This window comes from Girardinichthys multiradiatus, chromosome 5, assembly GCF_021462225.1.
Source record: "Girardinichthys multiradiatus isolate DD_20200921_A chromosome 5, DD_fGirMul_XY1, whole genome shotgun sequence".
NCBI lineage: Eukaryota > Metazoa > Chordata > Actinopteri > Cyprinodontiformes > Goodeidae > Girardinichthys > Girardinichthys multiradiatus.
Genome location: NC_061798.1, coordinates 14,484,573 through 14,501,750, shown reverse-complemented (window position 1 = coordinate 14,501,750; position 17,178 = coordinate 14,484,573). Strand labels below are relative to the sequence as shown.

General features: G+C 40.5%; 1 protein-coding gene across 13 annotated transcripts in view; it reads left to right on the top strand.

Annotated features, from left to right (window-relative positions):
- The window catches only part of camk2d2 (calcium/calmodulin-dependent protein kinase (CaM kinase) II delta 2), a 68,912-nt gene extending 55,409 nt beyond the window's left edge, over nt 1-13,503 (top strand). For 3 of the 13 annotated variants that reach the window (XM_047364511.1, XM_047364507.1, XM_047364506.1), the window contains 8 exons: nt 1,348-1,392; nt 2,152-2,200; nt 2,554-2,652; nt 3,092-3,112; nt 3,531-3,606; nt 3,702-3,796; nt 6,829-7,057; nt 12,005-13,503. In XM_047364511.1, coding sequence (XP_047220467.1) covers nt 1,348-1,392; nt 2,152-2,200; nt 2,554-2,652; nt 3,092-3,112; nt 3,531-3,606; nt 3,702-3,796; nt 6,829-7,057; nt 12,005-12,008 — 618 coding nt within the window. In that variant the 3' untranslated portion in view covers nt 12,009-13,503. Of the gene's footprint in view, nt 1-76; nt 137-1,347; nt 1,393-2,151; nt 2,201-2,553; nt 2,653-3,091; nt 3,113-3,530; nt 3,607-3,701; nt 3,797-6,828; nt 7,062-12,004 lie in introns of those variants that run through there. The other 10 variants (XM_047364514.1, XM_047364515.1, XM_047364513.1 and 7 more) reach the window with 6 other exon arrangements.
- The last annotated feature ends 3,675 nt before the right edge of the window (nt 13,504-17,178 follow it).

The following is a 17,178-nucleotide window of genomic DNA, read 5'->3' as shown; positions in this document are numbered from 1 at the left end:
GGAATGGCTTGAAAAGACGGTGTGCTAGTTCAAAACGTGCGTATGTGTCATGTCCCCTCTACACTGCCCCCTGCAGGTCAACAACAAAGCCAACACAGTGACCAGTCCTAAAGACACTGGCCCTGCCTCTGCACTGGTATATACACCCATCAGTTTCATCCACATCCATACATATTTTCACTAAAAGATCTAAAGCTCATATCCCAGATTGGAGGAGGTACAGGTTCACCATCTCTAATTGTTATTCTCCACATTGCTTGGCAATATTTAAAATCTTAGGAAAGTGTGTAAAAATATTGACAAATTCAAGGGCAGTAAAATGAGATGAAACAGCAGTCAATAACAGACTTTTCTTGCGTGAATAAGAATGTTAAATACTTTTTGTGGACACACCAGGTTCCCAGCTCTAGAATGTCTGACATAGCAACCCATGAAAAAATTGTCCGTTCATATCCTTCACTTATCTTGATTGGCAGAGAATGCATGTTCTGTATAGAGCTTCGTCAGTCTGGACATAAGAAGTGTTCTTCTTGAGCTTTAACAATAATCCTTTGTATTTACTGCCCTATGACTTTTGTGGTCTTAAATTTGTGATTAGGGCAACTTTTACCTCAAGCCTCCAGCCTGTCCCTCTGCTTGTTGTCCCCTCTTCACACCCTCATACCATGCTCCAGTTAACTTTCGTGTCTCTTTACTCCTTCCAGTTGTGCATATGAAACTAGAATCCACATCAGCATTACTGAGGATTTGTTCCTGACATAGCTTACCTGTGCATGGCTGTGAGGAGTATGAGAGTATTTTTTCCTTCCCTGGTCGTCTGTTTAGTGGCTTTTGCGTAGTGTCTGCTAATAGGCTTTCTGTGTCTGGCCATGTGACCAGCGCTTTGCATGACGCAAAAGATTTTCTCTTCCCTCTCTCGCTGACGGTTTGATTACGCATGTATGTAAGGCACATGACATCTGTCTTTTTCTCTCTATTCTCCATTTTGTTGTCATCATTAAGCGCACATACAACACACTCACAGATCCAGTAAGGGTCGCTGATGTCATAATCTAGTGTAATCTGGGTGAGTGATTAGAGGGACTGAGGGGGTCATCGGGATCGATTCTACAAAAGCCAGACATCTAATTGCTCACACAAGACACTGCCAGACACATAAAAGACAATGATGTCATAAACAGGCAGACAGATAATGATGCTTAACACTGGCCATAGATTTGAATTTCAAAATTACGCACAAAAAAGTAGGCACACAAACATTTCCAGGAACGTCTGTGCCATTTTACGCCTCTTAACCTTTTTCTGTTATTAGTTTGCTCATGTTCTTCATTCTCTTCCTCTATTTAGGAGCCACAGACAACCGTGATCCACAACCCTGTTGATGGAAATAAGGTATTGCAGCAAAACATCAATTGTCACCAATAAATTAAAAAAATTGCTGGGTTTAAAGCAAGCCAGTTTGTTTTATTTTGCTTACCCAGTTTTGGATCACATAAGGACCAATCCAGGTCTTGGTTGATTTAACACAACAGAGGTGGGATATGTGTTTAACACGGTATACTAGGTTAGGTTTTCAACCCAAACACTGGGGCATAGTTGGTGATGTCTAACACAGGGGATCCGCAAGCTGCGGCTCCAGAGCGTCATGCACCATTTCAGACCCCGCCCACTGGCAGGGACAAGTCTGAATGTTTTATGGGAATGACCAAGATGGGAATAGGATGTAACACGTAAATGACTTATGAAGTCAAGTGTAAGATTGTTGTGAATTATATCTGTTATATTATACCAAACGTTAATCTTTCACAAACAGAAAGCAAGATTTGACAAAGTATTCAGCCAAAAATACTTCTGTTCATCAGTTGCCAAAGATTAGGTTCCAAATTACTATTGTGGTGAATCTTGACACAGGAAATGCCTTAGACGTTAATTTTTATTGACATACAATAAAAATAATGAACCCATCACAATCACTGACAAAAGCAAAGGTGAATATTTGGTTAAAACTGCCTGACTTCTGTCCCAACTGCATGAACCCAGCAGTAGGGTTAAAGAAACAACTCAGCTGTTTTTTTCGGTGTATTAACTGTTTTCTCCTTAACCAAATTCTGTCTGACTTTTTCTCTTTGAACTAATGTCATTCTTCATCAGGAGTCCATTGAAAGTGCCAACACCACCATTGAGGATGAAGATATAAAAGGTAGGGAAAGTCTCACCACACGCTAGATATTAACAGTCATTGCTCATCATTTCAGACTGATCCATACTCAGTATATTGGTACACAGTGGAAAAGTAACTATTGCAACTGGGTGATTGCAAAATGTAGTTTTGTTCTTTTTTTTTTTTATTACTGCATGAATCTCTTTTAAGCATATTTATGTTCTTAGTATTATTTAATGCCCCCCACCACCTTTTTTTCTTCTTTCTCATCATTTTATTCCCTCTGTAAATTCATTTCCTGACAAACATGTTTGTCTCTGTTACACTCGCTGCTCTAACACACAAACACTGGACACCAAATCGCACACTCATTACTCATGCAATCTTGTCAGCCCTCCGTCTGGGCAGCTTAGTGAGCGGTGTCTTGAGTTCAAAGAGTTGCTCCTCACAGATGTCTGACTCGGGACAGACTCCCACCTCCTCAATTCAGAGTAAGTCCCCTCTGCAAAAAGGGGAGATTAACTGTTTTGTTTACCTTTTGTAGAATTATGACCTCTCTGTTTGAAATCTCTCAGATCCTGTGATCATGGTGTCTAGATCATTTCAAGTTTCATAAAGTCTGTAGTTATATATAAATAAACTTAGAAGTACTTCTCATACCCCATCATTTTAAATAGGATCCTCTTTGTGACCCGTTAACTTTTTTGTGTTTGATTAAAAACCTGCATATCTGTGCCTCGTAGTTCATGTTTTTTTTCCATTTACCGTTTGTTTCATGTACATTGCTCACTTAAATACACGCTCATACACTCAGTATTGTTGTTCATGTGTGGAGGAAATGAAGCTTAAGGACTAATCTACATGCACTTTTTTGTTATAACATGTCTTTTTTGTTGCACAATTTAAGTATTTTTTTCAATATCCCCCCAGCCTGCACCAATAACAATAAAGGTAACTGTTAATATTACTTAGTTAAAGCTAGTTTTGTAGTAATTACATTGCATCTGAGCATTGGTTTGTTTGTCTTTTTGAGATTTGTTGGGTGAAAGAAATCCTGTCATCCTGCATTCTCTTCCTGCCTGATGTCACTATTAGTCATGGGAGGCTTTCTACTTTTATATCTTCAGATATAAAACCCAAAATAATATTTTTAAAAAGATAAATGTTGAAAAAGTTTTTTTGGACTTGAGCGCCTTCCATTTCTAATAGCTTTTTGAAGTCTTGCATACGTGTAGACTAGAACCCATTTGATGCTTATTTGATGTCAGAATTTCTTTATTTTAACTAAGAAATTACTTGCCAGAAAAAGAAAACACGTTGCATAGTTAATTTTTAATAAATTATCTGTTTTTTTTTGTTGTTGTTGTAGCTCGCAAACAGGAAATAATTAAAGTTACTGAACAGCTGATTGAGTCCATAAACAATGGAGACTTTGAGGCTTACGCGTAAGTTTTCAATTGCATATGCACAGTGAGATTTAACCTTTATAATTAGTTGCTTCTTTAATTTCTGATGGTGGACTCTCTTTTTCACACAACAGGAAGATTTGTGATCCTGGTTTGACTTCCTTTGAGCCCGAGGCCCTGGGCAATCTGGTGGAAGGACATGACTTCCATCGCTTCTACTTTGAGAATGGTGTGTTCAAGGCTTTTATTTATGAAAACTAAAACATTAACCGTAATTGTTAAAATTTTTCTACATATATCAATGGCTTGTATTTGTCCATGTAACAGAAGTTTGTCAAAGTTGTAGTACTTTTCTTTATTAGTAGTGACATCCGAAGTGATACAGAACACCAAGTATCTGCATCCAATTTAGACAATTGAGAAAACATTTAAAGCCAGTGTTGTCCGTTTCCTTTTGGACTGTTGAAATGATACCAGTGGTTCCTGGGTTTTCTAACAAAAACATAATTTATCGTGGTAGCTTACATTGCCAAGATGTGAGCTATTGCGCAAGTTCCTTGTCAGAAATCCCAGTGTGGAGAGCTTTCTTTGTTTGTCTTTGGGGGCGAACTAAAGGCGCGGATCTAAAAACAATTGCATACTCAAAGCACTGAGTTTGTATTACACTTGTAAACATAACTGAAATAAATTACATGAAATATGAAAAAATGACAAGAGGCCGGCAAATAAACCCCCCCCCCCCCCCCCCAAAAAAAAAAAACATTTAATGTGTTTCAAGCTGCAGTGCCCTTTCCTTTGATTTATAAAATATGGAAACAGCTGGTCCAAAAATGTTATATGAATAAAAATACTTGGTCGGTATGAATATCTAATCACATTTATTTTATTATGCAGTTATATGCTCTCCACATTTATTAGAAGTTCTGCAGATTTGTTTTCCACAAAAACACTCAGTCGGGAAATGGCAACAAGATAATAGGTACTTTCTCATATCTACAGTCAAAAATGTAAAAGTTTCAGTCAACTGGAATTGTGAAAACCACAATACTCAGTGTAGAAGATAGTAAAAGAGGAAGACAAATTCTAAACTGATGGAGAACTGCAACAAATTCTTCATTGTCGGGTTATGCTACTAAGGTGTGTTGGGTGGGGAGGTGTATGGTAGAAAAGATGACACATTACTCTAACTCTACTTAACAGAAGAAATTACAGGTTAATTACTGAGGCCTAATGAAAGTCCAGGATGCTTTGATGGCGACACTCATGTCATCTGCATTGTTGGGTCTGGTGTCGCTCATGTTCCTCTTAGCATTACTCCATAGATTCTCAATTAGGTTCATGTCAGGCCAGTTTGCCAGCCAGTCAAGCACAGTAACAACAAGGTAAATGAACCAGCTTTTGGTACCTTTGGCAGTGTTGGTAGGTGCCAAGCCCTGCTGGAAAATACAATCATCATCTCCATTAAGCTTGTCAGCAAAAGGGACTATGAAGTGCATGAAATGCAAACTTTACTTTTCACCTGAAAAGAGCACTTTAGACCAATGAGCAACAGTCCAGTTTTTTTTCTTCTCTTTAGCCCAGGTAAGACACTTATAACATTGCCTCAGGTACAGTATGAGACACTTAATTTCGGGTTTTCATTATCTGTAACCAATAATCATGAAAATTACAAGAAATAATGGCGTGAAACATTTCACACTGTAATCCATCTATGAATATGAGTTTTAATTTTCTGATAAGGGACAAAAAATGTTGAACTTTAGTTTCAGGTTTTTGGCATGTATCTGTAAACATCCCAATGTATCTATAAACGGCAACCCATCCATGTCCTCATGCATGTCGCACCCTTTCAATGCCCAGGTGTTCATATATCTACATTCAGACAACACCTTCTCAATTCAAATTGGCCTATCCTTACATTTTCGTGGAGAAAAAAACAAGATTGGAATGCAGATAATTAATAAACACATCATTATCAATAATTTATCAGTAATAAAGTACATATCAAACATTTCATGTATATGCACAATTTATGAGTAAATTATGCCACAGTTTGAGTTTAGGCTGGACATTGTCAACCAATCAAATTCCTGCTCCTTGTGCTTCATGCCGGCTTCTTCTTTAACAGCTGTAAAAGAAGGGGGCAATCCCAAAAGGAGATGTTTAAGCTCATTGAGCGAAGGATGATAACCAAACGTTTGAATCAATTAAAATACATTTAGCTAGTTAAATAATAATTTTCACAACCCTACAACAACACATTTCCTTTTCCCCTAAATTATTCAACATTGGTCTGGTAACGTCAATGAATAGCTTTAAGTAAATTGAGGAAAATGGTGCATTTCAGTGAAGGCAAAATGTGATTGTGCAGTAAATGCATCCCAACATTCATAGAACTCATAGTTTTTAAGTAAGCCAGTGCAAACAGAAATGTGAGGTTGCTTCTAAATCTTTGGCCTCCAGTCTACGTATGCAGTTGTTTTTTTGGATGCATTTTAATTAAATTAGAATTAATAAAAATTAGTACATAATGCTTAGGGAGAGTTTGAGAGTTTCTTTGAAGCAGAAACTGTGCTGAAAATCCACTGTGAGTGTCCTGCTTTTAAAGAAAGTAATTGAGGTTAGCTGTAAATAGGTTCCTCGATTGCCCAGTTTTACTGCTCTAACTGGAACACCGCAAAGGAGCTACTGATGCAAAGGCAGATTACCTACAAATAGACAAGGAAACAACGCCCTTGCCTTTAAGTGCCAACTTTTTTTCTTAAAAGAATAGGTGTTAAACTGCAAAAGGTGTAGGTGATGATGCTATAAACAGAGAAAAAATAAGGTACATGTGTGCATAGCTTCAGTTGTGTTCAGTATCAATATTTAACCTGATCAGTTTGCCGTTTGTGTTTGCTACCACTCTGAAAGGGCATTAATTAACCTTGGAACAAAAATTCACCCATGAAAAATGACTGCCATAAATGACAGAATGTTCTCAGCCTGGGTAAAAATAGTTTGGATAAACCAGATATGTCCCAGAAACCTCAATCACTTGGCAAGCCTCTGTTTGTCCGCTCTCCAGCATCAACATATGGAGACTTGGGTTCCACGTACACTATCAGTTCGTATTACATGAAAGAATCAGTGTTTTGCTTTTGGACAAATTCAAGGCTGTTTTAGATCATCACATTAAATAATCTGTAAGTCATAGAAAAAATGGGAAAAGGATTTCCACATTGTTGACGCACCGTTTTCTCTGTAATCTCTCATTCACAGCACTGTCTAAAGGGAATAAGCCAGTGCACACCATCCTCCTGAACCCTCATGTGCACCTCATCGGGGAAAACGCTGCGTGCATCGCTTATATTCGGCTGACCCAGTACATGGACGGCGGTGGAATGCCCCGCACCATGCAGTCCGAGGAGACCCGTGTGTGGCAACGCCGCGATGGAAAGTGGCAGAACATTCACTTCCATCGCTCAGGCTCACCCAGCATCCCCTCTCAGTAAGAGGCCCTAAGAAATCGATAAAAACACTTTTGCTTTAGCTAAAGGAAGTCTCAGACACACATACACATTCAATGAATACCGTTAATTGAACAAATAGAGATATTATCAACCTAATTTGTAAGTGTAAGGTAATGCTATCAAAATATCAAAGTCTAAATGGGTTTCCAATGCTTGCTGCTGTAAACGCCCACGACCAGGAATGGAAATTAGATATATATTTGTGGTATGCACAAACATTGTCTGTTCTAATGAATATTTTCTGTCAGAAATGTGTTGAGTGTTTTCATAGAGAACTTTTTCATTGACTGAAATGTTTGCACTTAAATCACATTGAAAACAGATTTAGCTAATACCCATTATAATTTTCATATTGCAGGTTTAGACGGCTGATATTCTAAGTTAATTATAGAGGTGGTCAAGACTAGGCATGGGCTGGTTCCTGGTGTTAAATATTCCAGAGAATGTGCCAGAGTAACCAGTTTTCCCCAGCTGTACAGTAGTGCAGGGTTGCCCCTCCCCCACGTGTTGTTACATTATTAACACAAACTACACAGAGAATTTATTTTGTCAAGAATTAATTGACAAAATAGTTCAACTTCCAGTTAAAATACTTTAGTCAAGAAACTCCTTAACTAGACTAATAACATTCAACAAAACTACTAAGTAAAAAATAAAAAGAATAAGGAAAACTGAAAAAACGATGGAAAAACAAATTGTAAAAACATACAATAATAATAACACTGAAATCAATAAACAATAAAATGATGCAGTGATGGGGCGTGATGGTGGTGTGGAAGTAAAATGCTTGACCCATATTCAGAGTCTTCAGTCCTCAACGCAGCCATTGTAGGTTCAACTCCCAGTTGCTGCATGTCTTTCCCCTCTCTTGCCCCTTTCCTGTTAGCTTACTGTCAAACAAAATTGGGAAATAAAGGCCACTAGTGCATAAAAAAAATACATAAAACAATGATGCTGTGATGTTCAGTGTGTTTAAGAACCAAAGTTTGTTTTGGGGAACCAGGAATGAGGCTAGATTAGCTTTAAAGGCTAATTGAGAACAACAGTTGCCAGGTGTTCACACAACCAATGCAAAGCAAAGGGAGAATAAAACATTATTTTAATAAAGTAATGTTTGAAAAGTAGTTTGCTGAACTAGCAATCAATAACATTTTGGACAACTTATTCTTATTGTTGTGTTAACTAGCCATCACAGTGACTAATTGAATTGTGTAATGGACTATCAAGATGGTGGCATGCTACCGCGGACCGCAGTGTCAACAGAGTGAGCTGTGTGTTATACACAGCAGAACTATTGCTGGCTATCATCTTAGCATTAGCAGAGCTTTTAGCATTGGTAGCTGGCATAGCGGGGACACAATTTAGCACATTAACAAGCACTGTGGGGACATATTTTTATGCAAGTCAGTGAAAGGAGATGAAAGGGAAAACCCAGACCAAACGGAGAAAGCTCACGTTACCGGACCATCAGTGTTTAAACCACTGAAATAAAATTTATTGCAACTTTAAGGCAACAAACCAAAACACAGCCTCAGCCTCAGGCTCAGTTGCCTGTTTACACTTAAGCAGACAAACAAAGCAAAACAAATTGAAATGAACAATATTTAGATTGTTTTATTCCGAACTAATTTTCTCTGCCTAGACACAACCTCTAACTGTGGAACGCTCTAATAAACAGGAGAGCATGTTTAGTTGAGCAGGTCTAATGAACAGAGAAGATGCGGCTGCTGGGGCGAGGTTCTTCTTGGACTGAATCACAATCAGAATGCTTTAAGAATGCTTTTTATTGTCATTGTATTATAAAAACACAGCAAAAGTTTAAACCCCAATAGGGACATGCGTCAGGAGAGCGAAGCTGCAGTTTCAATGCCGCCTTCTTTAGGGCTGTGGAAGGAGCAAATCCTTCTCATCTCTTCCTGAAGAATCTTTGTATCAGATTCTTAGATTCTTCAGAAGCTCAGACAGCCAGTTTCGGGTGGTCTTATTTTTGGCATTCACCAGACACACAATGAGCAGACCGTACTTTATATTTGATCCTAGGTTTCTGCAAAACTGTTATCTTTTACTCAGCCAGCGCAACTATGACATTCCCGTGTGTGACCCAAAATTCCTATCTCACAAAATTAGCATATTTCATCCGACCAATAAAAGAAAAGTGTTTTTAATACAAAAAACGTCAACCTTCAAATAATCATGTACAGTTATGCACTCAATACTTGGTCAAGAATCCTTTTGCAGAAATGACTGCTTCAATGCGGCGTGGCATGGAGGCAATCAGCCTGTGGCACTGCTGAGGTCTTATGGAGGCCCAGGATGCTTCGATAGCGGCCTTTAGCTCATCCAGAGTGTTGGGTCTTGAGTCTCTCAACGTTCTCTTCACAATATCCCACAGATTCTCTATGGGGTTCAGGTCAGGAGAGTTGGCAGGCCAATTGAGCACAGTGATACCATGGTCAGTAAACCATTTACCAGTGGTTTTGGCACTGTGAGCAGGTGCCAGGTCGTGCTGAAAAATGAAATCTTCATCTCCATAAAGCTTTTCAGCAGATGGAAGCATGAAGTGCTCCAAAATCTCCTGATAGCTAGCTGCATTGACCCTGCCCTTGATAAAACACAGTGGACCAACACCAGCAGCTGACACGGCACCCCAGACCATCACTGACTGTGGGTACTTGACACTGGACTTCTGGCATTTTGGCATTTCCTTCTCCCCAGTCTTCCTCCAGACTCTGGCACCTTGATTTCCGAATGACATGCAGAATTTGCTTTCATCCGAAAAAAGTACTTTGGACCACTGAGCAACAGTCCAGTGCTGCTTCTCTGTAGCCAAGGTCAGGTGCTTCTGCCGCTGTTTCTGGTTCAAAAGTGGCTTGACCTGGGGAATGCGGCACCTGTAGGCCATTTCCTGCACACGCCTGTGCACGGTGGCTCTGGATGTTTGTACTCCAGACTCAGTCCACTGCTTCCGCAGGTCCCCCAAGGTCTGGAATCGGCCCTTCTCCACAATCTTCCCCAGGGTCCGGTCACCTCTTTTCGTTGTGCAGCGTTTTCTGCCACACTTTTTCCTTCCCACAGACTTCCCACTGAGGTGCCTTGATACAGCACTCTGGGAACAGCCTATTCGTTCAGAAATTTCTTTCTGTGTCTTACCCTCTTGCTTGAGGGTGTCAATAGTGGCCTTCTGGACAGCAGTCAGGTCGGCAGTCTTACCCATGATTGGGGTTTTGAGTGATGAACCAGGCTGGGAGTCTTAAAGGCCTCAGGAATCTTTTGCAGGTGTTTAGAGTTAACTCGTTGATTCAGATGATTAGGTTCATAGCTCGTTTAGAGACCCTTTTAATGATATGCTAATTTTGTGAGATAGGAATTTTGGGTTTTCATGAGCTGTATGCCAAAATCATCTGTATTAAGACAATAAAAGACCTGAAATATTTCAGTTAGTCTGCAATGAATCTAAAATATATGAATGTTAAATTTTCATCATGACATTATGGAAAATAATGAACTTTATCACAATATGCTAATATTTTGAGAAGGACCTGTATAGGCTTGCTATACATGTCTTTCCAATAAAGAGCAGAACAGCAAAGAGGCCAAAAGGTCTCACCTTCTCCTCATAAGCACATGAATTCAATAGGTGTTTATATTTTTTGCTTAAGTCCATGTATCAAAATAACAATTAATATATATCATAGCAGTAATATACATGTTATACTAAGCAGCACTCACACAGAGTAATTGTTTCTCTTTTCTATTCTGTTTACTTGTAAAAGGGCTGCATAATACTTGACATTCCTTTTTTTCCAATGGAAATACAATGATTCTGTTTAAGCACAAGATCTTTGCATTAAACTAACAATTTAAAGCAGAAAGGCTTTAGGAACTATTTGGGGAACCCCCAGTTTCAACTGAAAGCACTGGTGGCTACTTATTTACTTCTGAAGTTGGAACACAATCCTTGGAATGAATAAAACCCAACTTAACAGTACAATTGTACCAGGTTGGAAAATCATTGTGAGATGCTTACTGCTGGGGTCAGTGACCCATTTACTAGCATTCCCAGTGCATGCTAATAACAGTGTATTTCTTTGCACTTTTTGTATTAAGCCCTACATGAACATGTTCACCAACAGAGATTGTACAGTATGCACATAATACAAACCAACAGAAGTGCAAATATATACTTTATCCACGCAGCTATTTAAACAGCTGCATTTAAACACATGGCAGCCTTATTTGATTTTGAGCTTTGGGTTGATTGTAAAATCTGCCGCATTCCTGTTTGGAGCTCCGACTTTAGGGCATCTTCTTGTTAATTTTTGCAAATTGGAACTTTGAAAATTCAATACCTGAGAAGATATGGAATGAACAGTTAAACCGTATCCTTAGGTTAAATTAATACAATGCTAATGGATATACTTTTTCTATTGTTTGTCTTTATGAAAGGACACAGTAAACTAAAAAAGTCTTAACTAATGCACCTCTTGATTGGTTGTATAAAGTGCATCTGAGACCACACCTGATTTACAAATGTGTAAAGATTTCTATTGGAGTTAAATAATTTTGAGACTGGGGCAGGTATTAAAGTAGGATTTAGTGTTGAATTTGGATAAAATTCTTGCTATAGTAGTTTTATTTAACTATTTTGAACTGTTTTTGTGTAATCTGTATCATTGCAAACCCTGAACTTTTTTTTTTTTTCTTCATTAGCCTAATTTTGGATTGAGGGTGCAGCGGTATCATTCATATACCAGGCTTTCCCAACAAAAGGCCACACTGTTGTCAACTCATAAAAATTACTTATACATCTGCACTTGAAAGCTGTACGCATAAATATACAGCATAATTCCTGTGTAGTTATTGTGAAACAGTAAATAATTTATACTCCTGTGTTTTTCTCTCTCTCTCCTTTTCTTTTCTTACAGTTAATGGAATATCAATGTGTGAAAAAAATCTAGTGGAGCATTCACCTAGCCAATCCTCCTGACAGCTCTTTTAGACCTTTGAACCTTCCATAAGGATGTGACGTCGCACAGGATACAAGCATTATTACGTGTTACTGTTATGGTATTTTCTGAACAGACAATATCCGAACCCACCACCGGGTGGCAGCACACCGTATTTGGACATTATGAAATAAACATATTGAGAACATTTTGTTTTTCCTTTTTGGTTTGTTTTTTAAACGTTTTTGGTATGCATTTTAAACATAAAACAAGAGATGTTTAAAAGGTCCTCTACTGTAACCACTCCTGAAAATTAGTTATGTATTTTTATGTGTAATTCTGTGTGTGCAACTCAAAAACCATTTGGGAGATCAGAGTGTTCAAAAATTGAGCTTGCTTTTGTTCTGGTGATGTATATGCATTGTGATTGTTGATAAAAAGAAAACAAACACTGAATCTGCTATTCTTGCTATCAGAAGATTTAAGGATTTCTGTAAAATCAAGTTTATGAGCTACATTTCTGTTTGCTATGAGCTGTCATACTGTTTAAATTGTCAGATTTCAACCTATAGTACTAATTTTAATGTAAAGAAAAGCAGAGAAACTTACACTTTGCATTGAAATATGTTTGCCTTTATATCAGTGAAATAATAAATAAGAGAATGTAGCATATATGTAACATCCAAGATTTATTGTGTTGTGCATGGTGGGGGAGAGGGATGTTACCATGAATAAGATCATATGAAACTATGATATCTGCTGTTTTATTTGTCAGTCACTGACCTGTTTGCATTTGTAATTGTTGTGCATCTGTCCTGTCCCAAACTGTTTCTAATGTCCTCCAGTATCACGGAAGTGTTGTAAAATAATAATAAAAGAAAAACCATTGGATATCTAAACCTCATGTTGAACAGGAGGGAAATAAAACATTGGCTGCCAAAGCACCCCTTACCTTTTCTATAAAACAGGAAGGAACCCAAGATAATTTTTCACACTGTTTGTACTTGTATCGTGTGCCTGTGTGTGTTTGCTTTCTGTTGTCATTCTTCTCCTGTCATACCGGTAAGTTGTTTTGCCAGCTGCAGAGAGAAGATTCAGATAACATAGAAGAAGAAAAGGCCCTGGAGTCTAACTTCAGTCATGTCAAGTGACAACCTGATGAGACTGGAGGGAAAATGTTGAATGAAACGACTGTTGGACGGCCTCAGAAGCGGGGATGTCTTCCGAGTTGATTGGTGCTCCTGCTAGCCGTTGGTGTTACCATGGCAGAACAATGATGGCACCTTTGTTGTCCCCACTGTTTGCTATCTCCAACTGGTTTGTCTTTTCTTTTTCAAAAGGGAAAGGATAAGTGTTTCATTTGACAAAAATTATGATGTCAGTCGAATGCACTACTCCTTACATGGTGTGTACCTGTTGCCAGCATGGCAATGGATGGCTTAAAATGTTTAAGAAATAAATATATCAGCTAAAACGTGCGTTGAAGAATGGCTTTTTAAATCGTGTGTGACTGATTGATTGGCTTTTCTGCTGTAGCGCTATTGTTTTGTATAACCTCAGTATGGAAAATGTGTGCATTCTTCTAATTTAAATCTACAGGGGCTGGACAATGAAACTGAAACACCTGTCATTTTAGTGTGGGAGGTTTCATGGCTAAATTGGACCAGCCTGGTAGCCAGTCTTCATTGATTGTACATTGCACCAGTAAGAGCAGAGTGTGAAGGTTCAATTAGCAGGGTAAGAGCACAGTTTGGCTCAAAATATTGAAATGCACACAACATTATGGGTGACATACCAGAGTTCAAAAGAGGACAAATTGTTGGTGCACGTCTTGCTGGCGCATCTGTGACCAAGACAGCAAGTCTTTGTGATGTATCAAGAGCCACGGTATCCAGGGTAATGTCAGCATACCACCAAGAAGGACGAACCATATCCAACAAGATTAACTGGACGCAAGAGGAAGCTGTCTGAAAGGGATGTTCAGGTGCTAACCCGGGTTGTATCCAAAAAACATAAAACCACAGCAGCCCAAATCAAGGCAGAATTAAATGTGCACCTCAACTCTCCTGTTTCCACCAGAACTGAGCTCCACAGGGTCAATATACACGGCCGGACTGCTATAGCCAAACCTTTGGTCACTCATGCCAATGCCAAACGTCGGTTTCAATGGTGCAAGGAGCACAAATCTTGGGGTGTGGACAATGTGAAACATGTATTGTTCTCTGATGAGTCCACCTTTACTGTTTTCCCCACATCCGGGAGAGTTACGGTGTGGAGAAGCCCAAAAGAAGCGTACCACCCAGACTGTTGCATGCCCAGAGTGAAGCATGGGGGTGGATCAGTGATGGTTTGGGCTGCCATATCATGGCATTCCATTGGCCCAATACTTGTGCTAGATGGGCGCGTCACTGCCAAGGACTACCGAACCATTCTTGAGGACCATGTGGATCCAATGGTTCAAACATTGTATCCTGAAGGCGGTGCCGTGTATCAGGATGACAATGCACCAATACACACAGCAAGACTGGTGAAAGATTGGTTTGATGAACATGAAAGTGAAGTTGAACATCTCCCATGGCCTGCACAGTCACCAGATCTAAATATTATTGAGCCACTTTGGGGAGTTTTGGAGGAGCGAGTCAGGAAACGTTTTCCTCCACCAGTATCACGTAGTGACCTGGTCACTATCCTGCAAGAAGAATGGCTTAAAATCCCTCTGACCACTGTGCAGGACTTGTATATGTCATTCCCAAGACGAATTGACGCTGTATTGGCCGCAAAAGGAGGCCCTACACCATACTAATAAATTATTGTGGTCTAAAACCAGGTGTTTCAGTTTCATTGTCCAACCCCTGTATATACTCTATGTATTGAATCTATGTATTAAATTCTAAATATACAGTTGTTGAGAATGAGAACAGCTGTGTCTGTTATAACTCAGTTTAACTTCTTTATTTATCTTAAGGTACAGTAACCAAACAATAGTGCCAACCAAATGTTGCTGCCCACTCACAGGGCAGCGCCTGTGAGTGGGCAGCAAAGCCTCGGTGACCCGTCCCCCCCTTGTCTTGTGTCATGATGTATGTTTGGATGGGTTGTACTGGAATTCTAATTTCCCCTCGGGGATCAATAAAGTATCTTTGAATTTAATTAAATTTAATTGAATTTATACTCCTCATTCAAATGGATGCCATTGATTTGGGGCTTTTAATGTTGCATTTAAATTATTCAGATCTTTCAAATTAAATTATTTAAATGCTTTTTTAAAAAGTGTCATGGTTCCATACAACAATCCACTTCAATGAATTTAAAAACAAGACATGTCTTCACATAGAGTCCGAGTGGACCATGCTCTCTGCATCTGTTGTCGATGCTGCTGCCCGCAGCTGCAGCCATAAGATCTGCGGTTCCTGTTGCGGCGGCAATTCCCAAACCTGGTGGTGGACACTGGCAGTAAGGGACACTGTCAAGCTGAAGAAGGAGTCCTATCGGCTGTGGTTGGCTTGTGGGACTCCTGAGGCGGCTGACGGGTACCGTGAGGCCAAGCGTGCCGTAGCCTGGGCTGTGGCAGAGGCCAAAACTCGGGCCTGGGAGGAGTTCGGTGAGGCCATGGAGAAGGACTACCGGTTGGCCTCAAAGCAAGTCTGGCAAATAGTTCGGCGCCTCAGGAGGGGGAAGCAGTGCTTTGCCAACACTGTTTACAGTAGGGGTGGGAGGCTGCTGACCTCGACTGGGAACATTATCAGGCAGTGGAAGGAGTACTTTGAGGGTCTCCTCAATCCTGCCATCACGCATTCCCTGGTGGAAACAGAGGGGACTCGGGGTTAGACTCTTTCATCACCCGGGCTGAAGTCACCAAGGTGGTTAAAAAGCTCTGTGGTGGCAGGGCTTCTGGGGTGGATGAGATCTGCCCTGAGTACCTCAAGTCTCTGGATGTTGTGGGGCTGTCATGGTTGACACGTCTCTTCAACATTGTGTGGCGGTCGGGGACAGTGCCTCTGGACTGGCAGGCTGGGGTGGTGGTCCCCCTTCATAAGAAAGGTGACCGGAGGGTGTGTTCCGACTACAGGGGGATCACACTCCTCAGCCTCCCTGGTAAGGCCTATGCCAGGGTATTGGAGAGGAGAGTCCGGCTGATAGTCGAAACTCGGTTCCAGGAGGAGCAGTGCGGATTTCGTCCCGGCCGTGGAACACTGGACCAGCTCTATACCCTCTACAAGGTACTTGAGGGTTCATGGGAGTGTCCCTCATGATGCCCTGTGTGGGGGGCTCCAGGAGTATGGAATCGGGGGGCCCTTTATTAGGGGCCATCCGGTCTCTGTAAAAGCGGAGCGGGAGTTTGGTCCGCATTGCCGGTACTAAGTTGGACCTGTTCCCGGTGCATGTTGGACTCCGGCAGGGCTGCCCTTTGTCACCAGTCCTGTTCATAACTTTTATGGACAGGATTTCTCAGAAATTGCAGGTTAACAGCAGCTCAGATTAGAGAACAGGTCAATGCCATACAGAGTTCTAGCAGCAGACACATCTCTAGAACAACAGTTAAGAGGAGACTGTGTGAATCAGGCCTTCATGGTAAAATGGCTGCTAGAAAACCACTGCTGAGGACAGGCGACAAGCAGAAGAGACTTGTTTGGGCTAAAGATCACAAGGAATGGACATTAGACCAGTGGAAATCTGTGCTTTGGTCTGATGAGTCCAAGTTTGAGATCTTTGGTTCCAACCACCGTGTCTTTTTGCGGCGCAGAAGAGGTGAACGGATGGACTCTACATGCCTGGTTCCCACCGTGAAGCATGGAGGTGGAGGTGTGATGGTGTGGGGGTGCTTTGCTGGTGACACTGTTGGGGATTTATTTAAAATCGAAGGCATACTGAACCATTAAGCATGTAGACATGGTGAAGACGATAGGCTGCAGTTCAAACCGAGCAACAGAATGGGGAAGAAATGTGATTTAAATGACTTTGAACGTGGCATGGTTGCTGGTGCCAGACGGGCTTGCTCTGTGTATTTCAGAAACTGCTGATCTACTGGGATTTTCAGGCACTACCATCTCTGGGGTTTACAGAGAATGGTCCAAAAAAGAGAAAATATCCAGTGAGCAGCAGTTCTGTGGGCGCAAATGCCTTGTTGATGCCAGAGGAGAATGGCCAGACTA